The 19,085-nt window shown below is 58.3% G+C and overlaps 2 protein-coding genes across 6 annotated transcripts in view; one reads left to right on the top strand and one right to left on the bottom strand.

Moving 5' to 3' along the window:
- The window catches only part of THOP1 (thimet oligopeptidase 1), a 321,982-nt gene that overhangs the window by 272,598 nt on the left and 30,299 nt on the right, over positions 1-19,085 (top strand). The window lies entirely within an intron of this gene.
- SGTA (small glutamine rich tetratricopeptide repeat co-chaperone alpha) overlaps positions 1-19,085 on the bottom strand; it is a 28,437-nt gene that overhangs the window by 8,354 nt on the left and 998 nt on the right. For 2 of the 5 annotated variants that reach the window (XR_013408804.1, NM_001194732.2), the window contains 5 exon segments: positions 5,650-5,772; positions 4,262-4,368; positions 3,818-3,902; positions 1,916-2,015; positions 364-468 (listed from right to left, as the gene is read on the bottom strand). Coding sequence is in view for 4 of the 5 variants with exons in the window: in NM_001194732.2 (NP_001181661.1) it covers positions 364-468; positions 1,916-2,015; positions 3,818-3,902; positions 4,262-4,368; positions 5,650-5,749 (497 nt within the window). In the remaining variant the exon portion in view is untranslated. 5 annotated transcript variants of the gene reach the window in all.

A 19,085-nucleotide genomic window follows, 5' to 3' on the forward strand; every position in this document is an offset into this window, starting at 1 on the left:
CTCCTGGCCTCGCCCTCAGACCCCTCCTGTGTCCTTCATCATAAACCAGGTGCTTCCCTGAGCTCTGTGAGCCGCCCCAGCAAACAATGGAGCCCGAGTAGGGGCCACGGGAACCCCAGTGGACAGCCAGTCGGGAGAAGCAAGGGGCCCGGGGATCTCCGAGTGGCACGTGATGCAGGGCGTCTGTGGGGCTGAGCCTGCGACCTGTAGGGGCTACGTTGGCTCCGAACGGCTAGTGTCAGAGCTGAACTGAACTGTGGGGGGAGAATCGGTTGTGGGTGGGGGAAAAAGCCACACAAGAGAGGAAGCAGGAGCAGGAGAGGAGGAGCCCCGAGAGACTGGAAACATGCGACAGGCACTCACCCCATCCTGCCGTAGGCCTTGCTGTAGGCGGGGTCGATGCAGATGGCCCGCTCACAGTCCTGCACCGCGCCTGCATAGTTGCCGAGTTTGCTGTAGGCAGCAGCTCTGGGGAAGAAAGGCAGGGCAGGTCCCTCACTGGCGGCTCTGAGCCCAGCAGGCAGCCCTGGAGGGGAGCCTGAGAGCTGCGTTCCTCTTCCGCTTCCTGGAGGAACGGCCTCAGGTTCCCCCTCTGTAAAATAGGGCTGACGGCGAAAGCTGAGAGGTGCAGCCACTGAGATGCTCTTAGACAGATGCGCGCTCAAGGCACCAACAGCCACTTGGGACTGCGACTCTGAATTTTATTTGCAAAAACTGTTCCAATCCATGGCTGCACAAGAGCAATGAGTGTGGGAACTTACACCCAAGTTTCGTTGACAAATTATTTACGTATCAGTAAAAAAAGAACTCAGACCAATGTCAAAGCTCAAAGCTCTTGGCTTACAGCATCTGAATCGTCTTCACCATTTTCGTGTTTAGTGTTTCTCTTTACGACTTTTTCAAAGTACGGAGAAGCGTAAGTGGAGAATAAACTACCCCGTGACAAGCGGCCAGGGACCCTGCACTCCCTCTGCAACTGTTCTGCAAGCCTGAAGCAGATCCCAGACCACACGTTCAAAAAAACCTCAACCCTCCACATACCGGATTATTTTCTTGGCTTGACATCCACGTGGAACGCCGTGACACCTGATTTTGTATGTATGTGTGTATGTACGTACGTATGTATGTATGTATGTACGTATGTATTTATTTTTGAAACAGGGTTTTGCTCTGCTGCCCAGGCTGGAGTGCAGTGACACGATCTCAGCTCACTGCAAGCTCCGCTTCCCGGGTTCAAGTGATTCTCCTGCCTCAGTCTCCCAGTTAGCTGGGATTACAGGCGTGCGCCACCACGTCCAGCTAATTTTTTTTTTTCGGGTTTTTTTGGAGACAGAGTCTCCAGGGTGGGGTGCAGTGGCGCAATCTTGGCTCACTGCAACCTCTGCCTCCTAGGTTCAAGTCATTCTCATACCTCAGCCTCTCAAGTAGCTGGGATTACAGGTGTACACCACCACGCCCGGCTAATTTTGTATTTTTAGTAAAGACATGGTTTCACCATGTTGGACAGGCTGGTCTCAAACTCTCGATCTCAAGTAATCCACCCGCCTCGGCCTCCCAAAGTGCTGGGATTACAGGCGTGAGCCACTGTGCCCGGCCCCCAGACTAGTTTTTACGTTTTCTGTGGAGACAGGGGTCTTGATATGTTGCCCAGGCTGGTCCCCAACTCCCAGCCTCAAGTGATCTTCCCCCCGTGGCCTCCCAGAGTGCTGGGCGAGCCACCTGATCTTAACGTCAGCGTCGACTCTCCCTGACCCCCTTGCTGGCCGCCTGATGCTTGCTCTGGGTCTGGGACCGCCGGTGAACGGATCCCTTATCTAGAGCGCAGAGGCCTCTCCCATCTCAGGCCCCTGCCAAGCATCCCGGAGGGCGCCCCGCACACGGCCGCCCCCGCCCTGGGCAGGCCCCGAGCTGGCACCTGTTGCAGAAATAGACGGCGTTGGCTGGGTTGAGCTCGATGGCTTTTCCGTAGAAATGCACGGCAGCTTCGAAGTTCTCCACTTTCATCTGCTCGTTTCCTACAGGGAGAGGGGGAAACACTGGCCCGGGCGTCCAGACAGACCCGCGGGGGCTCTCGGCCTCACACCGGGTTCTTCGGGGCACCTAGGGCTCAACACAGCCGTGGGCAGGAGGCGTCTGCATCTGTGGGGGGTTCACTAATCACAAACGGTCATCTCTACACCCACTAAGGGGGATGGAGGTGGGGCCGGCAGGGCCTGGCCTGGCGATGGATGGTGGCTCTCGCTGCCTGGATGGTGACCCCTGGGAACAGAACTGTTAATACAGCCCATCGGCCCAGGGATCGAAACTGTCCCTTTTGCCATTTCTTTTGGAAAGAGCCCAAGCGGAGGCCTGAATTTTAGAAAACTCCTGATACCTTCTAATTTCATAGCAATGTGGCTTCTATCTAAGGCATGGGTCCCAGCTGGCAGGACAGTAAAAAGCCCGGCTGCTATCCTAGAACCAACTGAGAGCTCTGAAGACAGAAACCCGCTCCCACCCCCGAGATCCCAATTCAGGAGGGTGTTGGGGGAAGACTGGTACCAGCGTGTTTCCTTAAACAGTTTTACTGAGATATAATTTACAGGCCACAAAGCTTATGCTTTAAAAATATAAGGCCAGGCGCGGTGGCTCGTGCCTATACTCCCAGCACTTTGGGAGGCCGAGGCAGGTGGATCGCGAGATCAGGAGATCGAGACCATCCTGGCCAACACGGTGAAACCCGTCTCTACTAAAAATAGAAAAATTAGCCAGGCGTGGTGGCGCGCGTCTGTAGTCCCAGCTACTCGGGAGGCTGAGGCAGGAGAATCACTTGAACCAGAGAGTCAGAGGTTGCGGTGAGCCAAGATTGCACCACTGCACTCCAGCCTGGGCAACAGAGAGACACTCGGTCTCAAAAAGAAAGAAAGAAAGAAATGGGATCACACGCTGTGTGTCCTTTTGTGTCTGGCGTCTCTCCCTGAGCGTGATGTCCTCATGGTGCATCTGCACTGGGGCCTGGGTCAGAGCCTCACCCATCCACATTCCACTGTGTGGACGGGCCACACTGCACTGACTATTTATTGTGGACAAGCATTTAAGCTGTTTTTGCTTCTTTTTATTTTTTTTTAATATTTCTTTTTTTTTTTTTGAGATGGAGTTTCACTCTTGTCACCCAGGCTGGAGTGCAATGGCGCCATCTGGACTCACAGCAACCTCCGCCTCCCAGGTTCAAGCGACTCTCTTGCCTCGGCCTCCTAAGTAGTTGGGATTACAAGTGCCCGCCACTGCGCCTGGCTAATTTTTTTGCATTTTTAGTAGAGACGGGGTTTCACCATGTTGGCCAGGCTAGTCTTGAACTTCTGACTTTGTGATCCACCCGCCTCGGCCTCCCAAAGTGCTGGGATTCCAGGCATGAGCCACCACGCCCAGCCTGTTCTCGCTTTTTGACTCTTGTGAATACAGCTGCTGTGAGCATTTGTGTCTGGGTTTTTGGTGGACATATGTCCAACTCTCTTGGGCACATATTTAGTATCTGGGGTGGAACCGCCGGGCCTCATGGAAGCTGTGTAACTTTCGGGGGCCTCGAGCCAGTCTTCCGCAGGGGCCGCTCCCCTGACATCCCCACCAGCCGTGCCGTGCCTGAAGGTCAAGTTTCTTTGCACCTGTGCCCTCGCCAGTCCCCCTCCTGTCCCCGTCCCCACAAGCCAGCGTGCTGGTCATCAGGGCACTTCCTTCAGCTCCCTGGGCTCCAGGGACCAGCCGGCCTCTGTGAGGGTCCCACAGCCCCAGAGTCCAGGTGGGGCAAGGCATCTGTGGGGGGCGGAGGGTCCTCTCTTACCTTCGGTTTTAAGGCGCTCTGCCTCTGCTGAGTCCTCCTCAGAAGGTGGGGTTCGCGCAGGGCTCCTCAGGTCCTGCGGCACCTCCTGGACCCGAAGGCAAAGGTGGTTCGCTGTCCTCTCCTCCCAAGCCGGCACCCTCCAGCCTCAGCTTCCCTCAGGACCCCAGAGAGGGCCGCCAAGCCCCGAGGGACTCGGGGGCTCTGCAGGGGGCTCCTGGCCCCCATCATGTGGCCCTGGGCAAGTGACCGCAGCACTGTGCGTCTCAGGACCCGCCAAAAAGGGAAGGAGGGCCGAGTGCCCCTGCAGCCATGTCCCCTGCCCAGGAGAGGATGTGGGCAGAGTGCCTGGGGGACGATGCAAGCTGGGCTCCCAGGGTCCCCAGCGCTGCCTGCTGCTGCTGTTCTTATTTTGGGGGCGGTGGCTGGGGAACCCTCGAGGCTCACCTTGCCCGTGGCAGCCGCTTCAAATATCTCTGGCAGAGTCTGAGGGAGAGCGAGATCGCTGTCTTCCACCGTCACTCCAAATGCAGTCTCCAGGCACTGGATGGCGACTGGAAGTGGGGACAGAGGTGGTCCCACTTGTTGCACGCAGTCCCGAGCTTACGTTTTCGGGTCTAGAGGGTGGGGGTGGTGCTCACGATTCCCCAAGTGTGTTCGTTCCCAAGGACCCTGGAACACGGGGGCCGCCGCCTATGCTCTGGGCTGGGACAGCGGACCCTCCTCCTTCCCAAAAAGAAAAGCCTGACAGCGACATCCTGTGCGCCTGACAGCAGGGGAGGCCGTGGGCAGAGTGGGGCCCGGGTGGTGAACTCAGGCCTCTGTGGGGTCCCAATGCTGGGGCTGCCCGGCTGCGGCGTGGTGGGGGCTCCGCCCCAGCAGCAGGGCCACGTCGGGGGTGAGGTGCCCCAGATGCTGCTGCACCTCCAAGGGCGCCGGGCCTGAGTCAGGCGCTTGAAGCCAGCCCCCAGTAAGGTCCTGTGTGACTGGGTTTGTACGAGGGCAGGACCATTGATAGCAGGACAGGAAACAGCCACAGGGCCCGTCTCTCCGCTGGCCCACCCAACAGACTCAGCACCCAGGGGGCCCTCCCACCAAGCCAGACAACACTAGCCCTGGCCTCCTCCTTGTGTGGACCCGGGGTCCTAACCCAGGTCAGAAGTGGGGGTCGGCCACTTCCTGCCCAGCACTGTGTCCCGGATCCCAGGCACATCCTTACAGCTGCCAGTGGGCGTCCATGCTACGGAGGCCTGGCAGGCCCGGGGACACAGGTGAGCGAGGCACAGGTGGGGAAGGAGGACCTAGAGCAGAACCTGCCGGCCACACGAGGGTGCCTCCCCGAGCCCTCCTTTCCCTCCGAGCCTCGGATCCAGGTGTCGCAGAAGTGCGAGCAAGGCCAGACAGGAGACCACGGCGCCTGGGGCCTGGACAGGCCATGCAGGACGCCAACGGGTCTGCGACTCGGGGGTGGGGCCAGCACTAGGAGAGCTGTTTTCTCGTGACCGATGGCGACACACTGGTTGCTGAGAACATTCTGGAACCACACCTTGGTGGAAGACGGGGAGATGGAAAAAGGCCACCGGAAGACAGCTCAGCCTGAAGGCAGTAAGTGGTGGTGGCACGATGCAGTGGCAGGCGGGAGGGCTCAGCTCGGCCCTGGCTCCCGTGGGTGGGGGCTGTGTGGCCCTGGGTAGGCCCCGGCCCTCTCTGGGCTCAGCTTCCTCCCCCAAGAAGCCAGGTGGGGGACCAGGCGTCTACACACCAGGCATCTACACCAGGCAACTGTGCCGGCCACTGCCCAGGAAGGGAGGGGGAGGTGGCGGGCACCCACCTACCTTCCAAGCTCTCCTGCGCGTCGGACGAGAGGCCCCCGTGCCGGAGCTGATCGTGCAGGAACTGGATGATGGCGTAGGCCAGGCGCTTCTTGTTGTCCATCTTGAGCCCAGAAGAGGTAATACCTGGGGGTGCAGGAGAAACCCCCATCAGGACCCCTCACACTCCCCACTCCGGGCGCCCCAGGCCTGCCCCTAACTCACTGGGCCTCACTTTAAGGGTGCTGGCTGATCGCAGCTCCAGGGCGGCCAAGGTAGAAAGGCCTTCACACGCCCATTTCACAGACGGTGACCGGAGGCCCGGAGTTCACCAATCCGGCCACGCGCACGGCCAGAAAGTGTGAGGCCAGTGGGCAAGCAGGGGCTGCCCTAGAGAACCCGCCTGCTCCCAGGGCCTCCTGAGCGCTCCGAGGGTGGTACTGAGGCCCACGGACGTCCCCTCCGCCGCTGCTTCTGGCATGAGGTGGGTGGGGCCGGGGATGCCGCCCAGCACCCTGCAGTGCTCAGGACGCTCCAGTCCCAATGTCCACGGTGCTGAGAGGGAGAGTCCTTGTCCTGAGCCAGAGCCTCTGCCCCTTTCCTCAATGTACCTCTTCTGTGGCATGTCAGCAAGCATTTCTCAGCACCCAACGGGGCCGGGGGCCTGCCCTGGCATCACTGCTTCACAGGACTTGCAGGACTCCCCCCCCAGGGACTTCTTGGGGACCCGTCTCATTCCTGCTCGGAGTCCTGCCCACCTCGTTCCACCTCAGAACCCCGTCTGGTTCCCCAGGAGACCCATCTCGTTCCTCCTCAGACACTGGTCTCGTTTCCCCTCCAACACCCGCCTGGTCCCCCCTCCGACACCTGCCTGGTCCCCCCCCGACACCTGCCTGGTGCCCCCTCGGACACCCTCCTGGTCCCCCCTCAGACACCCGCCTGGTCCCCCCCGGACACCCGCCTGGTCCCCCCCCGACACCCGCCTGGTCCCCCCTCGGACACCCGCCTGGTCCCCCCCCGACACCCACCTGGTCCCCCCCCGACACCCTCCTGGTCCCGCCTCAGACACCCGCCTGGTCCCCCCCCGACACCCACCTGGTCCCCCCCCGACACCCTCCTGGTCCCCCCCCGACACCCTCCTGGTCCCGCCTCAGACACCCGCCTGGTCCCCCCTCGGACACCGCCTGGTCCCCCCCCGACACCCGCCTGGTCCCCCCCCGACACCCACCTGGTCCCCCCCCGACACCCTCCTGGTCCCCCCCCGACACCCTCCTGGTCCCGCCTCAGACACCCGCCTGGTCCCCCCTCGGACACTGCCTGGTCCCCCCCCGACACCCTCCTGGTCCCCCCTCGGACACCGCCTGGTCCCCCACCGACACCCGCCTGGTCCCGCCTCGGACACCCGCCTGGTCCCCCCTCGGACACCCGCCTGGTCCCCCCTCGGACACCGCCTGGTCCCCCCCCGACACCCGCCTGGTCCCGCCTCGGACACCGCCTGGTCCCCCCCCGACACCCGCCTGGTCCCGCCTCGGACACCCGCCTGGTCCCCCCTCGGACACCGCCTGGTCCCCCCCCCCGACACCCACCTGGTCCCGCCTCGGAGACCCGCCTGGTCCCCCCTCGGACACCCGCCTGGTCCCCCCTCGGACACCCCCCGACACCCGCCTGGTCCCCCCCGACACCCTGTCTTGTTCCTCACTCCCAGGACTTGACAGCTGCTTCTGCTCATGTCTGTGGTCCCTGCGGTTTCCTGCCAAAGCTCTAAAGGGCGCCAGATGGTGACATCGGGGGAGGCTGCTCTGGAATCTGGAGCTGCAGTCTACGGACAGGTCTTTTTTTAGTACAAGACCTTTCACGCAGGTTTCCTGGGCGCCTGGGCCAACTTGGAGGGGCCTTGGCCGCAGTGACCTTCACGGCGCTGAGCAGGAAGTCCCGCCACGAGCTGCATGAGCTTCCCCCGGGGCAGGCTGGCCCGCTGCCTTGTGCCACCACCTCGGGCAGGCTCGGCCTCACCGTGCCTCCATTTACCCCGCAGGCCGGCCACGGTGACTCTAAACGTTTGGATGCAACAAGCTGTGCAGAGAAGTAGCCACCACCGCCGGAGCAGCCAAGTTCTGGGCTGAACAGTGTTCCCCTAGTCACGTCCTCCTGGGACCGAGCACGGGACATTGTTTGTGTCTTTGCAGATGGAAGCAAGTGGAGATGAGGTTGCTGTGGTGGCCCTAATGCAGGGACTGGACACGGCCGCACGGAGACGGCCACGTGCAGATAGAGGCAGAGGCTGAGGCGACGTGGTTACGTGAAGAAAGGCGGGGCTCGCCGGCCCCCAGCAGCTGGAAGAGGCAGGACGGAGCCTCCCTCGGGGCCTTCAGAGGGAACGTGGCCCGGCCCGCACCTTCATCTCAGACTTCTGGCCTCCAGAGCTGCGAGGGAAATCAATCTTGGTTGTTATAAGCCAGCCGGGTTGTGAGGGAGAGGCCAGGCGGTTTGGGTCCCGGATCGTGGCCTGCAAAGCCTGTGAGCTCGGACGGGTTGTTCAGCCTGAGCCTCCGCCTCCATGTCTGTAAAATGGGGAGCAACACTGTGGCTGCTGTCAGGGGTCAGGGCAAAAAATAACCCGGAAGCTGTCAGCCCAGCGCTTGGCACCCTGTGATGTCTGTTGTTAATAACATGATTCTGCCGGGCGCGGTGGCTCATGCCTGTGATCCCAACACTTTGGGAGGCCGAGGCGGGTGGATCACGAGGTCAGGAGATCGAGACCATCCTGGCTCACACGGTGAAACCCCACCTCTACTAAAAATACAAAAATTAGCTGGGCATGGTGGCACGTGCCTGTAATCCCAGCTACTCGGGAGGCTGAGGCAGGAGAATCACTTGAATCAGGGAGTTGGAGGTTGCAGTGAGCCGAGATCGCGCCACTGCACTGCAGCCTGGCAACAGAGTGAGACTCCGTATAAAAAAAAAAAAAAAAAAAAAAGAAATCACGATTCCTCGCGGTGAGTCTCGTGGCATAGACCTCGGTTGGCTGTTTTTGGTGGTGTGACCTACGGGAAGCGACTTAACTCTGCTGAGCCTCAGTTTCCTCCTCTGTCCCCCATGGATGGCGACAGCACCTCCCCATCACGGGTGCGTGTGGGGAATCAGGGGTGCGTGTGGGGAGGGCGTGGGGAGGGGTGCACAATGCTGAGTGAACACCCCCACACAGGCAGGCACGTGGACGGGTGCCCGTGCACCCACTGTGTCCAGATCAACACAGGCTGAGGCTATTCCAGAAATGCTGCCCGGCTGCAGTTTCACTGGGAGCTTCACTGGGAGCATTTGGAGAACCTGCTCTGAGGCCGGAAGCAGGCATGGAGAGGGGCTGCTGTGGTGCTGGTGCGTGGAGGGGCAGCCCTTGGGGAGGCCCTGGGCGTGGGATGGGACCCCCATCCTCTGTTCTTGCGATGAGGTTCCCTTAGCCGGGCCTCCCTCCTCCACCTGCTCCTTCCAGGCTGGGCTGGGCGGCCGCCTTCCCTGGAATCCACTCCCTGTGAGGGCCTCTGGTGTCTCCAAGCGGCTGGGTCTTCCCTGTCTGTGTCCCTCGCTGGCCAACACACAGGGTGGCGGGGCTGTGTGCCACCCGCCTTCCTCCTGGGGCCTGGCCCAGCCTGTGCGTAGTGGACTGTATTTTTAGCTGTGCTCTGTGTGCCAAGACGCATGAGGCAAGGGAGAGGCAGGCCTGAGGCCTCCGGAGCAGGGGAACCGCGGTGAGGAGAAGCACAGGTTTGAGATCAGACACTGGGATTCAGGTTGGGTCAGACAGGGCCTGGCCGAGAGGCCACCAGCCTCGGGATGGACAAGGAAGCGCCGGGCCTGAAGGAATCTTGCACGGTGACGGCTGCCTCTGGATAATTTCTTATTCTTCTCTGCTCTCTGAAAAGTGACTAAAGCCACAAACGCCTACAAGGAAACTCTGACCCAGCACCCAGGAGGCCGCAGCTCCTCCTTCTGAGCCGGCACAGCATGAGAACAGCACAGCTGGGGTCTGCCGACAAGTCCCACTCCCCAGCCGGGCCCCAGGGACCCTCTGCGCACAGCTGCGCTGACAAGCGGCTCCAGGGGCTGAATACTGTCATGCACTGCACCGTGTCCCCCAGATCCAGACACTGAAGTCCGAACTGCCAGAACCTCGGAACGTGACCTCACCTGGAAATACGATCTTGGCAGACAGAATTCGGTAAGATGGCCTCATACCAGAGTACGGCACGTCCCGAGAGCAGTAACTAACGTCCTTATAAAAAGGGGACGTTTGGATGCAGACACACACACAGGGGGAACACTGTGTGGATGTGAGGGCAGAGATGGGGTGACGCGGCCACACGACAGGGACTCCGAGGGCAGAGACGGGGTGACGCGGCCACACGGCAGGGACTCCGAGGGCAGAGACGGGGTGACGCGGCCACACGGCAGGGACTCCGAGGGCAGAGACGGGGTGACGCGGCCACACGGCAGGGACTCCGAGGGCAGAGACGGGGTGACGCGGCCACACGGCAGGGACTCCGAGGGCAGAGACGGGGTGACGCGGCCACACGGCAGGGACTCCGAGGGCAGAGACGGGGTGACGTGGCCACACGGCAGGGACTCCGAGGGCAGAGACGGGGTGACGCGGCACACGGCAGGGACTCCGAGGGCAGAGACGGGGTGACGCGGCCACACGGCAGGGACTCCGAGGGCAGAGACGGGGTGATGCGGCCACACGGCAGGGACTCCGAGGGCAGAGACGGGGTGACGCGGCCACACGGCAGGGACACCAGATCACCCTCACACCCTCACAAGGAACGAGCCCCGTCGGCACCCTGATCATGGACTTCTGGCCTCCAGGACCGAGAGACGATGAACTCTGTTGCAGCTGCCTGGTCTACGGCCCTCTGTCACGGCAGCCCCAGCAAACTGACGCTATCGCCTGGGGAGCAGGCGTCTCAGAACGCACCTCTGTCCTCAGGACGACTCCAGCAAGTGGGTCAGCCCTGTCTCCAGATGAACCGAGGCGGGTTGGGCAGGGGGGCGTGGTCTTGTGCCCAGGGTCCTGTCGTCACTCGGAAGGGAACAGTGAAGGGTGTTGAACGGTGAAGGGTGTCACTTGGAAGGGAACGGTGAAGGGACACAGTGGGAGGGAGCGGCTGCACGTTGCTCACTGTGCTGAAGTCCCAGAAGCCAGCTGCCCAAGGGGCAGCAGCTTCTTTTGTAAGAAAACGACGCTTCCTATCACTTCTATGCAAACGTCCATTTTAATTTAAATTTAAGTGCACAGATGTCTGACGGCCCAAGACACATAGGTTAACACGCGTGCAACATACACAGAGGCCTTCATCCCCGTGTAGACAGGATCAGAGGCAGGGCACCAAAAGCTTTAAAAACCACGCAGATGACCTGTCTGAGCACTTCGCAGACCTAGAACGTCAACTGTGTAAAATATCTGCTCATGAACATTGGCAAAGAGGGGAAGGGCGCCGCCAGAGAATTTGATTTTTCTTTAACAGATGAGATCTCACCACGTTGCCCAGGCTGATCTCAAATTCCTGGCCTCAAGCAATCCTCCTGCCTTGGCCTCCCAAAGTGCTGGGATCCCAGGTGTGAGCCACCACACCCGGCCTCCTCCAGGAGGCAAATGCTGAGGAAACCTGTGGATTCTACTGACCCACTGGATTTTGCAGAAGCTGTGTGTGTGCGCATGTGTGTGCGTGCATCTCTCTCCAGATTCTGTCTCTCTCCCTGATCGGTGGTTCTCGATGGATCGTGCGTGCATCTTTTTCTAGACTCCGTTTCTCTCCCAGATCAGCGGTTCTCGATGGACGTGCTGAGACACTTGGTGGTGTCTCACATGGAGTGGGTGGAGGCCAGGGATGCTGCTCAGTGCCCTGGAGTGCCCAGGACGACTCTGCCCCAGAGGATGATCCAGCCCCAACATTCACAGCTCCCAGTGGGAGAGACGCTGGACTAGAAGAGGAGGACGTGAAGAGCCTGTGGGTGCACCGTCTCATGACCTCGGTGCGGTGACCTATGTGGCAGGACTGGGGATGGAGGTGTTCGCTCGAGGCCACTGGAGCCACAGGCACGGCAGGATCCATGCCCGGCAGGCACCTGACCTGCCCCCACACTCAAGATCAGAGGTGTTCAGTGTCTTGGTTCCCCTAAAATACCTCTACATGAGTTGAACAGCCACTACCCCTAGAAGACGAGGTGTGGGCCGCCTGACCGCATAACCCACCACACGCCAGAGACAAGCAAGGCATCGGCCCGCCAGGCTTTAAACAGTGGCTGACGTCAGACTCGGACGACACCGGCGATGTGGACTTCCACGCCTCTGCACACGCGCAGTCCCAGGTGTACCCACAGTTTTGTTTCCCTTTCAGGGAAAGCAACATCCATCAGCAATCATTTAAAAAAAAAACAAAAAAAACAGAGAGCAAAAGAAGCCAGACACAAAGCACACACAGGGTGTGACTCCCTGACTCCATTTCTATAAAATGTCCAGAGACAGGAAGGAGATGCATGGGTGCCAGGGCTTGGGGAGGGGAAGGCGAGTGACAGCTGGTGGGGACGGAGCCTCCTTGCTTCCTTTTGGGGCGATGAGACAGCTCTGGAACCAGAGAGTGGTGATGGCTGCGCAACCCCGTGAAGGCACCAAAAGCCACTGAATTTCATGGTGTGGTCGTCCCAGCTCGATGTTCTAAAGGAGGCGAAATCTGCAAGAGCTATGTTTTGTGTTGGGGAGATGCGGTCTTCCGGAAAGCTCCTGGGGGACGGTAATGAGTTTTCCACCCCCATCTCAGGACACAAGGGAGAGCCGGAAACTCTGAGGTCTGAGATCAGGACGGTCTAGAGCCTGGCGGGCAGCCAGTCCCGGAATCCAAAGATCTCATGTGCGACACATCAGGGCCCACGGAGGTCAACCACCACCAGTAAGTGAAACCACAAAAGCTGACGTCATCCGCCCTGGCCAACAGGGTTCAGAGAGCAAACCAGTCAGGTCTCCTGACCCCCGAACCCAAGGAAAACAGACACGTGCCACCCAAAAGGTTAAGATTTTTGGTTTACGGAATTTTTTTTGTTTTTTTTTTAACCGCATGTTTTGACAGCAGCATTACAACAGCCAAAAGCAAACAGTCCAAGTGTCCACGGACAGGTGAGTGGATCAACACGATGTGGTCTCTCTACACGACGGAATACTCCAGCAGCCACAAAAAGGAAATCCGGACCAGGCTACAAGGGTGGACCTTGAGGATGTCACGCTCAGTGAAATAAGCCAGACAGAGAGGGACAAATCCCGTGCGACTCCCCTCCTAGGTGGTCCCTAGAGTCACTGGACTCACAGAGACCAAAAGTAGAATTGGGGGTGCCAGAGGCTGGGGAGGGCATGGGGAGTGAATGCTTCATGGGGACAGTTTCAGCCTGGGGAGATGAGAAACTTCTGGAGGTGATGGTGGCGATGGCTGCATAGCCGTGTAGATGTGCTTAAAGCCACTGAACTGTGCATTTATAACTGATTAAGATGGTAATTCTTGGCCAGGCACGGTGGCTCACGCCTGTAATTCCAGCACTTTTGGAGGCTGAGGCAGGTGGATCGCCTGAGGTCAGGAGTTCGAGACCAACGTGGTGAAACCCCGTCTCTATTAAAAATACAAACAAAATTAGCCAATCATGGTGGCACACACCTGTAGTCCCAGCTACTCAGGAGGCTGAGGCGGGAGAATCGCTTGAACCCGGGAGGTGGAGGCCGCAGTGAGCTGAGATAGAGCCACTGCACTCCATCCTGGGTGACAGAGAAAAATTCCGTCTCAAAAAAAAAGAAAGACTGGTTGGGCACGGTGGCTCACACTTGTAATCCCAGCACTTTGGGAGGCCAAGGCGAGCGGATCACCTGAGGTCAGGAGTTCGAGACCAGCCTGGCCAACGTGGTGAAACCCAGTCTCCAAAAAATAGCCAGTTGTAGCGGCATATGCCTGTAATTCCAGCTACTTGGGAGGGTGAGATAAGAGAATTGCTTGAACCTGGGAGGCGAAGGTTGTGGTGAGACGAGATCACGCCATTGCACTCCAGCCTGGGCAAAAAGAGCGAAGCTCCAACTCAAAAAAAAAAAAAAAAAAAAAAAAGGCCCGGCACAGCGCCTCACACCTGAGATCCCAGCAGCACTTTGGGAGGCCAAAGTGGGAGGATCACTTGAGCACAGGAATTCAAGAGCAGCCTGGGCAACACAGGGAGACCCCAGCTCTGCAAAACATTAAAAAATTAGCTGGGTGTGGTGGCACACATCTCTAGCCCTAGCTGCTTGAGGGGCTGAGGCAGGAGGATCGCTTGAGCCCGGGAGGTCCGTGCCGCAGTGAGCACCCCTGCACTCCAGCCTGGGAAAGACAGCAAGACCCTGCCCGAAAAAAAATAACAGTTTCTTTTCAAAGTCTGGGGTCTTTGAGACGAGGGTCCCACCCAGCCAGTTGTCTTTAGCTGAGAATGGTGCCGACACCTTTTTAGAGGTTTCATTGGAAAGGATTCTGTAACAGGCGGCCTCAGGTCAGGATCCCCATGCAAACACACCTCACTTGGTGACTTCAGATTCGGAAGAGGCAACAGCAAGCAGGAGAAACAAGACCTGAGGCAGGCGCGGTGGCTCAGGCCTATAATCCCAGCACTTTGGGAGGCTGAGACGGTCAGGAGTTCGTGACCAGACTGGCTTCTACTAAAAATACAAAAATTAGCCGGGCGTGGGGCGTGGTGGCGGGCGCCTGTAATCCCAGCTACTCGGGAGGCTGAGGCAGGAGAGTCATTTGAACCTGGGGGGTGGAGATTGTAGTGAGCTGAGATCGCGCCACTGCACTCCAGCCTGGGAGACAGAGCGAGACGTCGTCTCAAAAAAAAAAAAAAAAAGAAACCACACCTGGCTGAGTCCCCCCCTTAAACCTAGAAGGCGGGGGTCACAGCCCCCTCTTATAGAGGGGTGACAGGCCCGGACAGGTGGCACACGCAAGATCATACCAGTGACAGCTGGAACGCGGCTTAGCATTCCAGGCACGCAGGGCCTAGCACGATCCACGCTGGGGGCGGGTGTGTGGAGGGGGATGTGCGCTCCTTCTAAACCAAGAAATCTCATCTTTGGTGTACCGGTTTCCTTCTCTCTTAGACTGAGGTGTGAGGACTGGACGGGGTGGCGGGTGGCTGGGGATCCACTGAGGCTTCAGAGAGTGGAAGAGTGAGCCTCACTGAGTCACACTCCTCCCTCCCGGTCCCGCCAGCGCCTCTGTACCCCAGGGCCTTTGCACGTGCTGTTTTCTCTCCTGGAACACCCTCCACGACCCAGAGAACCTCTTGGCCTCGTGGTCTCTACCCTGCCCCCTCCCCGTTAGCCTGGGGCACAGCTGAGCAGAAGTGTCCCAGCTTAGACTCCCTGGGCCAGGGGATGCCACTGATCCCCAGGAGACTCTGTGTCCCGTGATTGTTTGCTCTACCAAGGCCCAGGAGGCTGCACTCATTGAAATTCACAAACTGGCCGGGCGCGGTGGCTCAAGCCTGTAATCCCAGCACTTTGGGAGGCCGAGGCGGGTGGATCACGAGGTCAGGAGATCGAGACTATCCTGGCTAACATGGTGAAACCCCGTCTCTACTAAAAATACAAAAAACTAGCCGGGCGTGGTGGCGGGCGCCTGTAGTCTCAGCTACTTGGGAGGCTGAGGCGGGAGAATGGCGTGAACCCGGGAGGCGGAGCTTGCAGTGAGCCGAGATCACGTCACTGCACTCCAGCCTGGGAGACACAGCGAGACTCCGTCTCAAAAAAAAAAAAAAAAAAAAGAAATTCACAAACTGTGGAGGGTTGCTTGAGCCCAGGAGTTCGAGAGCAACTTGGGCGACAAAGTGAGACCCTGTCTCTAACAAAACAACAAAAGATAAATCTACACGCTACACGGAGAGGGAGCGAGGCGGCGAACCCCAGGACCTGGGGACCTCGATTCCCACCCTCTGCCCCGCTGGAAGTTTATTCTGGTGTCTGTGTGAGCAGGGAGCAGGCTCAATTTTTTCCCAAATAATTAACGCAGGCGTCTCCCCCGTGGCACCGTGGGCATCTTGGGTGGATGATTCTGTCCTGCGCACGGCAGGCGGCTGAGCGGCACCCCTGGCTCCCCCCCATGCACGCCTGAAACACTCTCCGGCTGAGACGACCACACACGTCCCCAGACGCTGCCAAACCGCCCCCAGCTGTAAATCATGGCGGCCACTAAGTGGGAAGAAGAAAGGCTGGAAGTCAGCACGGGTCAGCTTTTTCTGGCCAGATGACTTTGCTGTGAACTTTCTGAAAACCTTCTGTTTGCAGGGTATTCTGGGTTTCAGAACTGCGGTCCGTGGTGGAGGACAGCTCACCTACGGTAAGCACGGCCCCGCCCTGCACGTGACACAGGCCGGGGGTGCTAGGACCTGTGGCTTCTCTGCCATCCCCAAGGTGGGGGACATCATCAAACGGTTCTCAAATCTGCTTCAGCAGCCGGGCTTTCCCGTCAGAAAGTTTTCTGCTCTTCGGAGGGAGGTCCAGCAGGAACGCATGTTCCTCAACTGCCATTTGGCACTCGCTGTCTCTGGGACAACCACAACTTGGAGGGTTTGGCTGCAGGACAGCATTCTCAGAGAAGGCCTGCTGTGTCTCCCAACAGCGACGGCTTTATGGGTGCGCAGGAGCCATGGCCGAGGCCTGGTCTCAAGGCAGAGGCTGCACAAGTGAGGATGGGAGGAGTGCTGGCCCGTGGCGGTGGCGCCAGCTCCCGTGTAGGGGCCTTCAGTGTCCCTTTCGGCTCTGAGCCGAGGACTCCACATCCCACCTTTTCATTTTATCATTAAAATGAAAACAAAATCAAACCACGGCCCCCTCGGTCAGGGGCGGGGGCTCACGCCTGTAATCCCAGCACTTTGGGAGGCCGAGGCGAGAGAATCGCTCGAGTCCAGGTGTTCGAGACCAGTTTGGGCTATTATACAGTGTACAGTGAGATCCTACAAAAGAGACTCCACCAAAAAAAAAAAAAAAAAATTAGCCTGACGTGGCGGCACACATCAGTAGTCCCAGCTGCTTGAGAGGCTGAGGCGAGAGGATCGTTTTGAGCCCAGGAGTTGGAGGCTGCAGTGAGCTGTGACTGGGCTCTGCACTCCAGCCCGGGTGACAAAGTGAGACCCTGTCTCTAAAACCAGACAAAAAACTCACAACCACCTCTCTTCCTTATTTCCCTGCCCAGAATGGATCATTCAATGGAAAAAAACAGAATATCCTCGTAAACTGAGGCCATCTTACCTCCTTACACCCCAGTAGGAAGCGCCCGCTCTTGCCCACCGCCTTCTGTGAACACTCTGCCCGCCTCCATCCCAAATCCACGTTGCTTCTCACCAACGGCAGGGCAGGAAAGCCAGGTGCCCTGCTCCTCACTCCCTCTCAGGACACCCGAGTTCTAGCTCAGTCCCCTGCCCACTCCCCACATCGAAGTCCACTTTCTTCTAAAATGCCACCAGGAGGTCACTGTACACATAAAAGCCCTCAAGTGCTCCCTGGAACCCCAGGAGTGTGCATAGGAGGCCCCCCCACCAGCTGGGGGTCGTCTGTGGGGCCTACACCAAACCCTGTACGTGCCACTCAAACTCAAGTGCTCACCTCTCCTGCCCAACTCTAGGAGAGAATCTAGTATTCCTGCAAACTCCATCTCTGGCCCAGCATCTCTTACAAGGCTTTCTACCTCTTGACAGACCCAGCTTCCCTTTGAACGCCAGCATCTGGCAGCGTCTAAACCCTATGGACTCAGGAAAGCCTTCGATGGTTGAAAAATTCACAGACACGTGGTCAAGTTCCTTGAAATGGGGAGGCCATTTCTCTCTGGGTCTCTGTTTCCACCTCAGTAAAAGAGAAAACGGGCCAGGTGCAGTGAGGCACGCCTGTAATCACAGAACTCTGGAGGCCAAGGTGGAGGATCGCTTGAACCCAGGAGTTTGAGACCAGCCTGGGTAACACGGTGAAACCCTATCTCTAAAACAACAAAATACTAAAATTAGCCGGGTGTGGTAGTGCACACCTGTAGTCCCAGCTACTCAGGAGGCTGAGGTGGGAGGGCCTGAGCCCGGGAGGTCGAGGCTGCAGTGAGCGGAGATTGCGCCACTACACTCCAGCCTGGGCGACAGAGCAAGACCCTATCTCAAACCACCCCTTTTATGCCTTCGGCCTGTACCAAGCACTTCCTACCAGGGCCACTGTTGGGTCTTGGCAAAAAAACAACCATAGAATTGAGTAAGACTGCCGCTCTCAAGGATCCGTCCAATCTGGGGCAGAGCTCACCCCCATTTGGAATCATTCACCCTTCTAGGAAGATTTAATTATAAACCTCAGCTCAAATCCTTGGCGCGCTTACAGCTTTCCAGGCACCCAGCTAAGTGCTGTACATGCGATAGCTTATTTTAGGGGTCAGCAGAGGTTTTTCTGAAAAGGGCCAGACTGTCTTCAGCTCGGCAGGCGCTAACAGTTCCCTACGGCAACTGTTCAACTGTGTCTTCTTAGCTCGAAACCAACCACAGGTAACATGCAAACCAAGGAGTGTGGCTGTGTTCCCACAAACCTTCATTCCCAAAAACAGGCCAGAGGTGGATTTGGCCTTCTGGTCAGTTAGCTGATACCTTGCCCGGTTGAATCCTCACACACCTGAGGTGGTTACTTTTATAATCCCCATTCCACAGAAGAAAAAATGAGGCTTGGAAAGATGGGGACCACCCAAGGCCACCCAGCTAAGAGGATGCAAATGAGGCATTCTGAACCCAGGCAGCCTCACTTGAGAAGCTAAACTCCAAAGTGCCCACTTCTCGCCGCACAAAATTGGGTGCACACACAAAACTTTGTATACCATTTCCCGGGCCCACACACTCCCAGCTGCCCATGCTGGGGAAGAATCACTGATCTAGGGTAGGTTTTTTTTGTTTTTTGGTTTTTTTTGACAGGGTCTCGCTCTGTCACCCAGGCTGGAGTGCAGTGGCGTGATCTTGGGTCTCTGCAACCTCTGCCTCCTGGGTTCAAGGGATTCTTCTGCCTCAGCCTCCTGAGTAGCTGGGATTACAGGCGCACGCCACCATGCCCAGCTAAGTTTTGTATTTTCAAGAGAGACGGGGTTTCACCACATTGGTCAGGCTGGTCTCGAACTCCTGACCTCAGGTGATCCACCCGTATGGTAGGGTGTGGTTTTTAAAGCGTTATTGACATTCAAAGTTGGATCGTTTTCTGGGGTGGGGCCGTCCTGGGCACTGCAGGGTGCTGAGCAGCAACCCTGGCCTCCACCGACTCCAAACCAGGGGGTCCCCTGAATCGTGAAAAGCACAAATGTCACCAAGAATCTCTGGGGCACAGAATTGTTCCTGGTTGAGAACCACACTGGTCAAGGGAGGGAAAAGGCAGAGAGAACGAATAATCAGAGACAGAA

Source organism: Macaca mulatta, chromosome 19 (genome assembly GCF_049350105.2).
Source record: "Macaca mulatta isolate MMU2019108-1 chromosome 19, T2T-MMU8v2.0, whole genome shotgun sequence".
NCBI lineage: Eukaryota > Metazoa > Chordata > Mammalia > Primates > Cercopithecidae > Macaca > Macaca mulatta.